Genomic DNA, 11,421 nt, shown 5'->3' with positions numbered 1-11,421 from the left:
CTATTGGACAAAATACCCGCCACTCTTGTCAGGTACCACCCCCAAGAACTCCACTGAGGTATGTCCCCCTCACAGCAGCGGTTGCTTTGGGAAAGGTTCCGGTTGACCGGAAGGTGGAAGCTATTGCACACACCTGCAGCCCGATGCCCAAAAATGGCAGGAAGAGGTGCAACTTTGAGGGCAAGGGCAGACCTCCTGAAGGAAGGAGTGGAAAAAAACAAAACAGGAGTGGAAGTTAGTCATTTTTCTTTAACCATTTCTTAAACATCCTTAAAGCAGGTGGGAAACAAGAGCATAGAATCTACTGTAAATCCTGGTGTGGCATTAACTAAGTAGTTTTTGGCAAACCGTTTCTGTAATCTCAATTTTCTCATTTATAAAACGAGAATAAAAGTATCCGTTCCAGCTGGGTGGTGATGGCATACTCCTTTAATCCCAGCATGTAGGAGGCCGAGGAAGGCAGATCTCTGAGTTCGAGGCCAGCCTGGTCCAGGGCAGTGAAGAGCTGTTACACAGAGAAACCCCGTCTGGAGGGGGTTAAACAAACAAACAAACAAACAAAAACTATCCGTTCCCATTGTTGAGATGCATCTGATGTAAATAGTTCAAGTCTCAGTGCTTGGTATATGGTAATGAGCATCAGCAGCAAGATGCTGTTAATACCATTGGCTAGAACAACTCTAGTTAGTAAGACTGCTTCTAACTGCCAAGGCATTCCATGGATCCTTCGTAGTCATGGTAGAGGGGCTTTAAGAGACATTTAGAAGTGGATTTTATTTTTTGTCACTATTATGGAGGTGTATGAAGTATCTTTGTGGGTGTGGGCAGCACAGTTGTGGAGGTCAGGAGCCGACTTTCCGTCCTTTCACCTTATGTGGATTCTAGAGATCGAACTTAGGTTGCCAGGCCTTTACTGGTTCCAGATATGGAATTTAAAAATCACAGAAGATAGCTTAAGGTCAAAAGTGCTGATGAATCTAAGGCTTGCAGTCTTCCAGCATACCAAGTCATTTCTATAGTTTACTCCCAACAGACTCCCTGATCACCTTAGAGGCAACTGACTCTGCTCCTTACATAGGCTTTGTTCCTCTCATTACTACTCCAGCCTTCATCTTCCTTTATTCTTTCTTTTATCCTTCTCCATTAACTGTAGGATACAGGTTTGGCTATATTTAATTAGCTTTACACAGTAAAAACAGAATCATGGTCAGATGTGTGGAGAAGCATAAGGGAAAGCGAACTTGTTAGCACCTGTTGAGGTTCAATTAATCCCCTCACCTGGGGGTAGGGACGTTTAGTCCATTTCCAGATTTCGATGGTGATGGAATCAAGGGGTCTCGTGGAAGAGTTGTCAGCAAAAACTGCTTAACCTAGGCTTCCACAGAGGCCCAAAGTTCTGTCTGGAGAGGGCAGTTGACTTGAGTCATACGCCACTCTGGGGCTCCATCTTCTGATATGACATCCTGAAATACAAAGAGAGAGACAAGGCTGTGGGGAGGAAGATATTATGTGTATGTGTGTTCCTATGGTCAGTGCACAGTTAAGTGTTTTAACTAGCATTCAGAAAGAGGAGGCGATGGCAGACCAAGATTTTCTTGTGGCGATGTAGTAGAGGCAGGGTAGTGTCATATGCAGGCAACAAAATGGTAGGTGCTCAATAAATAACCTGAGTTAAATATGTACTGATCACATCCTGACTGGAAATCATAGCTTTTGACACCATTTTAAAATTATTCCAGTGTTCTCCTAGATCAGAGGGATGCCACCCTGTTTGACAGCTCCTTACAACCATCCTTCAACACTGTGTGCAATGTACTTGGCTGATGTTGATTGGTCAGCTACCACATCATCACATATGTAATTTGTGTTGCAGTGGAGGAAGGAATGTTGTGTTATTCCCTCAGCCATTGTAGCAAACCAAAGCAGCTAAGGCCAATGCATTAATTATTGGCTCTTCTAGTGTATGCCTTGGCCCTGGGAGGATTTTTAAGTCTTTAGTCTACCTGGATAACATCTCTAAACTTTTTTTCCCACCCCACTCCTGTCTGAATCCTGAGGTGCAGCACTATTTCATAAGTCCACCTCATTCCTAGAACAACCTGGAGGCAGAGTTCTTACACTCCCTTTAAACCATGGAAAATGATCCCAAGGCCAAGTCCTAGTCTGTCCAAACCCACAGCCTGAGTTGCTCACACTGCCACAATGACTCTCTAAGGCCATATTACTCATAATGGATCGTGCTTGGTAACATGGATTTGCTTCCTTTTCTTTCCTGACTCACATGACTCAGACACTTGTGACCAAAGAGCACTTTTAGTGAAGAGGTACTTTCAAGAAAAAGTCAAGAAATGTGATGTCTCTCAACTTGCCTCTATGGACTAGTTACAGAAAATGAGTGGTCCACAAAAGCACAAGAAAAGTCTGCAATAAAGAATGTTCTAGAACCTTAATCAAATTTTAGGCACTCAGATTTCTTCTACTCTTAGACCAGGCATCCTCAGTTGGCTGAAGTTTGTTAAAGGCAGGTATTATCTTTATAGCTTTAAACAATTTACAACCATCCCCAATGAGTACTCTTCATTTATCAGGATCAGTACATAGCCCTCAAATCCATTTTAGCTCTTGGAAAGCAAATTCTACTTATGGGTACCCAAAATGTAAAAAGTCTTTGCCACTTTTTTTTTTCTGGGGACACGGGGTCTGAGCCTCACAAATGAGAACTCTGCTATTCTTACAGGTCCAGCTCATCAAGCAAGTGCTGGGAAATCAGGTTTAGATAAAGGATTCATTAGTAATGTCTGTGAAGGTCTGACATGGGACCAGTTTTGTACTTTACTAACCTCTATCGCCCTCAACAAGGACTAGCTGCTCATATAGGGCACAGGCTCTACCATATGAAAGGGGAAGGGAACAGATGAATGCCGTCAATGTCCTTTCTTCCCATTCTCACAGATACGCCCCCCCCCAAAAATAGTAGTCATCAGGTTCTTTCTTTTCCACACATCAGTTGACAAAGGACTTCATCATCTTACAAATACAGAAGAATACAATGAGATAAACGAAAATTTTGAGAACCTTTAGTTTGCCATGAACCCAAACAAATCCAGGGTAGACTGGGTTAGCCAACATCCTTTTGAGTCAACCGTGAACAGATGTGGCTTTGGTTTCTCAGTTGGCACTACAGATCTCCTTAGTGCCTCCACCTGCCTAGGTGAAAACAAAGGGACAAGGAAAACAAAACAAATAAAAAAGCAGAGAGGCTGGGATACAGTGTAGTTCTTAGTATGTATGAGGTCCTGAGTTCAATGCCAAGTGCGGGTACTCACTGGAACAGGAAAAAATCCAAACCAAATTCCATCTCAATCCCCATTGCTCCTGGCCCAGGGCCTTTTAAATCCTAAGCAGCGCCTGTACAAATTAGCCTGTAACCCCCAACCCAAAAAAAAAAAAAAAAAAAAAAAAAGCCAACTTTGTAACTAAGGAAAGCTTTCTTCTTTTCACAAGTAACTCAGATGTCTAGTTTTATATCACACTTCTTCCTCTCCTTTATGTTCTCCCCTTCAGAACAGGATGTTTGTTTTAGAGACAGCTTCCCGGTGACTGTCTTGAAGCCTTGTCTTTACAGTCTCAGTGAGTTACTCCTCAGCAATTGTGAACAGTAACTGATCAGACTTGTCTATAGTTAGTTACTCATAAGCAAGTATGAGAAACACCCTAATACCCCCAAACTCATTCTGATGATGTTACTAAGTCTACACACAAGAGGAGGTAGCTCATTCCTACTGTGTGTGATTGGACAGAATAAAACAAGCTGCAGGAAGGGAAGAGAAGCCATGTAGTTTTCAATACCATGCCCAGAGGCCAATGAGGAAGTCTAAAAAAGGTTGCTCCTTCAGGGGCAGTGTATTAGGGTGACCAATTGCACTCCTAAGTGGAGACAAGGATGAATAGGTGAGCCAGATTCCAGAATCAGTATAGTGGTACACCCTGGCAGCTGGGTGTGTTCCCTAGACTGCTGCCATTTCTGAGGTCTTATGACACATGGAGCTTCATGAAATTGGGGCTGCTATTCAAAGCCTTCTACCCTGCCAGTGACCTAAGCCTGGCCCAGATGAAGTGACTATCCCTTGAGATCCCTTTAAGGAAACATTCCATTTATTAAGCCTCATTGGGTTATGAAAAAGGATGGAGTAAGAGAGAAGGGCTAAGTATGGTTTCTGCGTGACAGATCAATCATCAATATGTGACGAAGGACAGACACAGTTGACCAGAAGGACCCTTTCACATATATTTCCCCCAATTCTATGCTTGCTTTAAAAACGTTCTCTGAAGACTAGAGATGTGCTTCATTGGTAGGATGCTTGCTTACAACGCACAGACCATGGGTTTTATGCTCAGCACTGCAAGCATAACCACGAAAACAACCTTTTCTCTTGGTTCACAACTGTACAATATTGGGAAAAGACACAAATAATCTATACAATATATCCCACTTCAATAGCAGTCACTCCCTCAGCACCTTGATCTCATCCCACCCATTACAATAATACCGAGGATCAAACCAAACACCCACAAGGCCACGAAGATCCTAGAGGCCCACAGAGACTTCAGTGACCACAAGTGCACAAGGCAACAGAGGACAGCTGGGAAAGTTCAACGTGAGAGGGGAAAGTTAACCACACAACAAAGAAAACCGTATTTTATTAAACTGGAAAACAAAATATCGGAGACAATTTCCCCCCCCCCAAAAAAAAGCTGGGCGAGGTTAAGTGCAAGTGGCTATAAAGAAAACAGACGGTTGGTCTGCGGCACATATGGTATGTGTGGGCACACACACCACTTTCTGTCCTTCCCACACACCCCAGGTGAAAAGCCAGTACAGTGGCATCTTCAGGGCTATCCCCCAGCTTTTCTTTTCTGCATTCTGTAGCCTGTTTCTCCTTTGGCCCTGGACAGTCATGCTGCATCTTCGACGGAGGAAATACAGCATCTCTAACCACAGGTCTGTGCTACAAAGCTGCAGTTTTGGCTTCTGGAGAAGAGAAGTTGTTTCTGTTTGCATTCACCAGAGAAGCCAGGGGCCCTTGTTCAAAGCTCCAGTCTCAAAAGAAAAATATCAAACCTTTAGAACTAGTTATTTTATTAAATGATATTAATACACATTCCAAAAGGATTTCATTGTTGTTGTCTCTAAAGCATGTACTTGTTTTCCACACTGAACACGTGAGAATATCAATCCAACATATCTACTTAAAAAAAAAATCTTAACAGGTAACCCCACCAATTAAAAATATGGAGGTGGGGAGGGGGGAGCAGTAATTTACAGCCGCTTCAAAACCTAACAGCTGAAGCCTAACTGCATCAACAGTAACAACAGGACTGAGTGGATATTCTGCAGTAAGAAAGCTGAGCCTATTCACATTGTCTAGATAGACTTGCCGTACCTTACATATCTGTTGTTTCTGGTATCAGAAACGATAAAGGTCCTCCACTGCTCACAGCACCCTCCAGGGATCAAACCCAGTTCTGTTGACCTCAGTTTTTGAGAGGGCAGAGAGGTGCAGGGAGGAGCTCCCACCTATGCTGACTAGAAAATAAACTCTCAGAAAACCTTTAAGGATCCTATTTCTGGTCTAGCATCACTGAATTCTGTGTGATACTAGCGTCTTCATAGAATTCTTTGTCTGTGGTTTTACAATGAGCACCAAGAACCTTAGTGACAACTACGCATTCTGCTTCATATGACTCATGTCCTTGCTAAGACACACTATATTGTGCATTCTTTAAAAAATATCTTGTTTATTTTTTATTTTTTTTTTTTGAACTCAGGGTGAAATACAAAAGTCAGAGCATGGTACGGAGTTTAAATCACAGACACAGAAAGAATAAAATCCCTTGTTTTTATCTTTATGAATAGCAGAAATGTCTTTTGTTTCACTATATCACATATATACAGTTGTCTTCATTTAGTATTGTAGACAGATTTCCTTAAAATATCCGACAGCATCATACAATTCTCACTTCCACCCTGAAACACACTGAAGATTTTGTGGCAAAAACAAAACAAAAAATACCCCACAAAAACCCAACCCCCATAAAGTCCACTCCTGAACTGGACAAAGTACTCCTGTCATGGATTGGCCACTATGCTTCTATGCTTTTGAGGACAATTATCTTGCTCAACATTCCAGAAACCACTTTCCTTATACTCCCATATTTTCTTAGAAAATTAAATGGTCAGAGAGCCTTTTCAAGTAAACAGTATGTTTAGCTTAAACAAGAGCGGTAGAAATAATTCACATTCTTTTATTCTAGACTGAAAAACAACCCCACTTAATTTCTGGGGGAAAAAAAAAAAAGGATCAATTCTGAAAGTCACAATTCCCTGACCACCCGCCCCCATTCTGTTTGATGCTTTTTTACTAAACAAATGTCTTAAGACTCAATATTTAACTACACTTCCTTTACTTTGCTATGCTATATACCCAATCCCCTTCACAAGCTCATGGTATCAGGCATTTTTGTGGGGAGAACTACAGGGCAGAGAGGCTTGAGAAAGGAAAAAAAAGGGGGAACTGGCTCAAAATGGGAATGTGAATGAGGATGCTGTCTGCTGCACGCTTACACAGACCCAAGATTAGGTTGGACAGCTTTTCTTCTGAAAAGTGGTTTGTTCTGAGATAAAGGACTGCCTTCAACTGTGTGCCCCACTTTCTTCCATCTTTACTCCCCTACTAAGGAATTCAAATACTTCTTTACTTCCTTATGTTCTATCTTAACTTGTTAGAATTCCTTCAAAAGCTCAACACATCATTTTACACACCTACCTGGAGATCATCAGCATTTACCTTGGTGCAAAACACCAACAGAAATTGTAGTAAGCAGTATTTGCTTCCCAGATAAAGATAAAAGCACTCCAAGCACAGTGATTGTCTTTCCCCTAAGTATTAGATGCAGAAACACAAACCTTTAATGCAGGAAAGAAAGCTCTTCCTTCCATAGCAATGACCCAGGCAAAACATCTTATCAGCTGACATGAGGAGGGGTAGGAGGTGGGCACTGAAAAGATCAAGTTGCTATCTCTGAGGGCCAACTTGGCTTCATCAGGACCCCACTTTCTATACAAAGATGGCCAACAATACCCACCTGTCTCTAAGACACACCTACAGAGTAGCATGTAAGGATACCACTCGTCTCCTCTGAAACAGTAAGAACAGGTGAATACAGGACTGAGAAGAGGGAAATGCTAAAGACAAAATATTTCCCTTTCTCTAAAGTTAATGTTTACAGAAAACCACCAGTGAGGCAGGTACCATAGTAAAATAAGTGTCTACTTATACATTTAAGAAGGCAGGGATATTTGACCTACACCTGTTTAACAATATAGTCAGAATTAACAACTGAGGGAGAAAAAGTCAGGGAAAGCAGGGGGCAAGGGCTTAGGACAGATATGTATATGTATTTATATCCAAATGTTTCCTACTTCCTTGCTTACAAATGATCCCGTTCCCTAGCTTTACATACTGTGATCACTGCTAATTTTAATACTGAAATTATATTCAGCTTTTTCATTTAAGGAAGAGACTTTTTTCTTTCTTTTTGGGACAAAGTTCCACTATATAGCTCAAGCTGACCTCAAACTTGCCGTTGTCTTCGCCCTGCCTCCCAGCACTGAGGTTGTGGGTGTGGTGGCACCCAGAAAGAGAAAACTTTCTGTTACATACAATAAAGTTTGTGCTGTCTCAGATTTACTGCTTGGTAATAGTTCAGAGGATGATGCTGAAAAAACAAAAGATAAAGAACTCTGTTTCAACATGCCTTTAGAATAAAGCAAATACACCTGGCAGGCCCAAAACTGCCCACATTTTGTCCTTTTGCAAATACCTCTTGGCCTTCAGCAGGGCAGAGAATTCAGAGAAGGGAGCCAAGCCAGTCACTGGAGTTGCTTAGCTGGAGAGGGAAGGAGACAGGGATCCTCCCACTACTGTTAGCAAGGCCAAGACCCAAATGACACCCCAACATTGCACATACTATTACCTCTACTGACCGAAGTTTTATTTCAAATGTAAGTTATCTGTCCAATAGATGAGATAAAATATTGTTTTCTTCCCCACTCCCGAAACCCCCAGCCAAATGAAATGGCTTTGGTTATGTTTACCTTTTTTTTGTTTGTTTGTTTAAGGAGAAAAAAAAAAAAGAAAAACACAAACAACTTGGGGAAGGTCCTAATCGCAGAGAGGAGGGGGAAATAGTAAATTGTTACCATGTATGTTTTTTGAATTTGGAAGGGAGGCCCTTCGTTAAAAAAAACAAAACAAAACAAAAAAAAAAAAAAACAAAAAATCGAGAGGAAACAAATAAAAACAAGAAACCAAACTGCTACTTCCAATGCTCTCTAGACTGTTCAAAATGCCTTTCCCTGATTTCCATCAGTACCTGGGAGGGAAGAATGGGCGTTTTGGTGCAAAGAACGGAGGGCCTCTAACAAAAGGTGGCCGGGGTCTCTTTAAACTGTGGAATGGATCTCTGCCGAGAAAAGCTTCCCTAGGCCGAAAGTCTGGCCGGGGACTCCGTAAAATCATACCACTCCGGCCGATGGCGTCTCTGTGTGCAGGACCCAAGGGAAGGCCACTGCTGCTGGTGTTGCCTCCCCCACCTCCTCCAAGGGCAGGGCCCAAGTGCTCCAGAGGGTGGGAAGGCAGGCTCAGGCTCTCTCGTGCACGGCTAAGACCAGGGCCATTGAGGTCCCTGGGTCCTGTGAGGACCCCAAAATGCTCAGCCAGGGTCCCTTGAAGGAGGGAACTATGGTCCTTGGGAAAAACTGCCACAGGCCCAGTCACTCCATGCTCTGGCAGTGGTGGAGTTGGGAAAGGTACAACCCCAGAGTGGTCAACAGGGGGAGGAGGAGGGGGTGGAGTAGCAAAGGGAACACCAGTCCCTCCACTGCTGCTAAGTTCCCCCGGGGGTGGGGGAGGGGGTGGGGGAGGGAAAGGAACTCCGCTGTGCTCTCCTGGAGGAGGTGGTGGGGCGGCATGGGCCAGAGACGCCTCCTTTGGAAAGGGGTTCGAAAGATCCACAGAGGGCAGATGAGTGGGCGCCTCTCGGGAGAAGATACCACCGTGATCCTTAGGAGGAGCTGGTGGGGCAGATGATGGCCCCACTGGCTCTCTCTGAAAGGGTGTCCCGTGTTCCAAGGGGGATGGGGGGAGATGATGCTCAAATGTTGAGTTGAAACTGCTGGAACGAAAGCTGGCGACACTCTCCTGAAACTGGGGCGCCCGCTCCTTGTATGGCGTCGTCTTAAAGCCAGTGAGGCCTCCGCTGCCCCCACCCCCAAGGGATGCCAACTCAGAGGCACTTGAGGGGCCATTGTCAAAAGAGCTGCCTGCTGTGCTCACATCAAACCAACCTACTCTTGAAACCTCCCGCCCATGTCCTCTATTTCCCTTCCCAGGAACTCGTATGGACTCTACTGTCTGTATTGGCTCCCCTGACATCCTCCTGTTGGCTGCATTATGATAACCCAGAGTTTCTATGGGGGCCCCCTTTTCTTCTGTGCTATCAGGCAAGTCTAAACAGGAGGAAGAGACTCGGGTTTCTATGCGATAGTGTTCTTCCTGTTGCTGTTCAGTGGTAGGCAAGCTGGGCTGGGTGAGGTTTGACAGACTGACACCATCACTTGAAGTACCCTTGTTGGGGGTCTGGCCAAAATGCTTATCATCTGAGGGTTTTCGAGAGGCATTTTTAAGCATATTCTTAAACTCAATCGTCGATGTGGTAGAAATGGTGGAGGCCAGGACTTTCTCCATGCCTGAAGTGGGTGGGAGGCCCGTTGGAGCGGCAAGGGTATTCTGCGAAGAGAAAAGGGAACGATGGGGGACTGAGTGAGGAGAGTCTGGGTACTGCTTCTGTGGCAGAGTGAGATGGCCAGTGGTGGACTGAGACAAGCTACTGTGGTTGGAGTCAGGGGTGAAAAACGAATCATTCTTACTCGGTGATGGTGACCGGTCTGACCCAGGTTCATTCCCTCTTATACTGAAGGCACCAAATAGCCCAGGGGGAGATGAGAGATGGTCACAGTTCTCACTAGAGTCTAGGAGTGCCCTTACAGATGGAGGAAAGGCAGACTTTACCCCAAACTCTTGGGCCCTGTGGTTATAACTGGACATGATTGGCTGGTAATCGGCGGTGTCAGAAAGTTTGCTTGACTTCAGGATGGATTTGGCTGGTTTCTTCTCTAGGTTCATCATGGCAGAGGGTGGAGGCCCTGAATATTCAAAATCTCGATAATCCTCATCTTCCTGGAAAGAAGTGTCAGGGAAGAACTTTTCCTGTGAAGAGTCCATCAGGGAAGATGGTCTCTCGACTCCCTCAGGTGGCTGCTTGTAGGAAGCATCACTGGCCAGGCCGAAGGGCCGATATGTAGACACAGAATTGGGGAGCTCTTGGGAGTAGCTTTCATCTCTTCCAGGGGGTGGTGATCTTGTACTGCTTGGTGTTGAGGAACCAGGACTGATGATCTTAGACAGCAGGGACATGGTGTCTACACTGCTGGATGTGGGCTTGTCCATCATCTCATCCTGGGTGGGTGTCCCACTCCGTTCATCCCGAACAGGGGTGCCATCGATGTTGTCAGCTGAAGTGCTAGTAGGACCACGCTGGAAGTCTGAGGAGTGGCTCTCTGATGGGGCACTGGATCCCAAGCTGCTCAGGATTGGGATGTTTAAGTTTAACCCACTGAAACCAGGGTTACCTTTTAAGAAGTTGTGGATCTTCATTTCCAGGCTTGGGGAAGTGGACTCTGATTCCAGCTTTGGCTTGGAGACTTCTGAGGATTGGCACATGGCAACTTCAGTAGGTGGAGCAGCAGGGCTAGTATTGTGGGTACCTGTAAATCCTAAAGAACTGGATGGTAATTTAAAAGTAGTGCTTGGGAGCACTGGGCTTTGCCCAACTGATGCCTTGCTTGCTGAAGTCGAAGAGACTTCAGAAGTTGAAGAATTGGGGGAATAGCCGAAGCTTTTGGAAATAAAAGACTGGGTACTGGAGAGCACATTTCTCCCCTTTATGGCAGAGCTGGTGGTGCTGGCAGGGGAGGCCGTAGAGCTCTGGGATGTAGCTTCACTGGCTGGCACTGGGTTCCCAGTAACACTCTGAAGTAAAGATGACAGGCCTGTAGAAACACAGATTAGAGGGGTTAAAAAGAACAACTACGAACATCAGAACGAAAACAAGGCAGGCTTATTAGATACTATCATTCACTCTGGTGGGAACCAGATAGACTTTAAAATATGAAGTTAAAAGGAATCCAGACTAAACAGGCAGTGACTACATGTCACAGAAAACATCAGGACAATTTATCAATTTAAAACAGTGAAGCATTCAGAGAGTCCCTGAACAATCCAGACACAAGTCCAGTAC

The 11,421-nt window shown here is 44.5% G+C and overlaps 1 protein-coding gene across 7 annotated transcripts in view; it reads right to left on the bottom strand.

Annotated features, from left to right (window-relative positions):
• Positions 1 to 755: 755 nt before the first annotated feature.
• Rprd2 (regulation of nuclear pre-mRNA domain containing 2) overlaps positions 756 to 11,421 on the bottom strand; it is a 61,076-nt gene continuing 50,410 nt past the window's right edge. For 3 of the 7 annotated variants that reach the window (XM_027393648.2, XM_027393651.2, XM_027393653.2), the window contains 2 exons: positions 8,437 to 11,173; positions 756 to 1,463 (listed from right to left, as the gene is read on the bottom strand). In XM_027393648.2, coding sequence (XP_027249449.1) covers positions 1,424 to 1,463; positions 8,437 to 11,173 — 2,777 coding nt within the window. In that variant the 3' untranslated portion in view covers positions 756 to 1,423. Of the gene's footprint in view, positions 1,464 to 4,133; positions 11,174 to 11,421 lie in introns of those variants that run through there. The other 4 variants (XM_027393650.2, XM_027393652.2, XM_027393649.2 and 1 more) reach the window with 3 other exon arrangements.

This window comes from Cricetulus griseus (genome assembly GCF_003668045.3).
Source record: "Cricetulus griseus strain 17A/GY chromosome 1 unlocalized genomic scaffold, alternate assembly CriGri-PICRH-1.0 chr1_0, whole genome shotgun sequence".
Lineage (NCBI taxonomy): Eukaryota > Metazoa > Chordata > Mammalia > Rodentia > Cricetidae > Cricetulus > Cricetulus griseus.
Note: the sequence above shows the minus strand (reverse complement) of the source record. Positions and strands in the feature narration are given on the sequence as shown.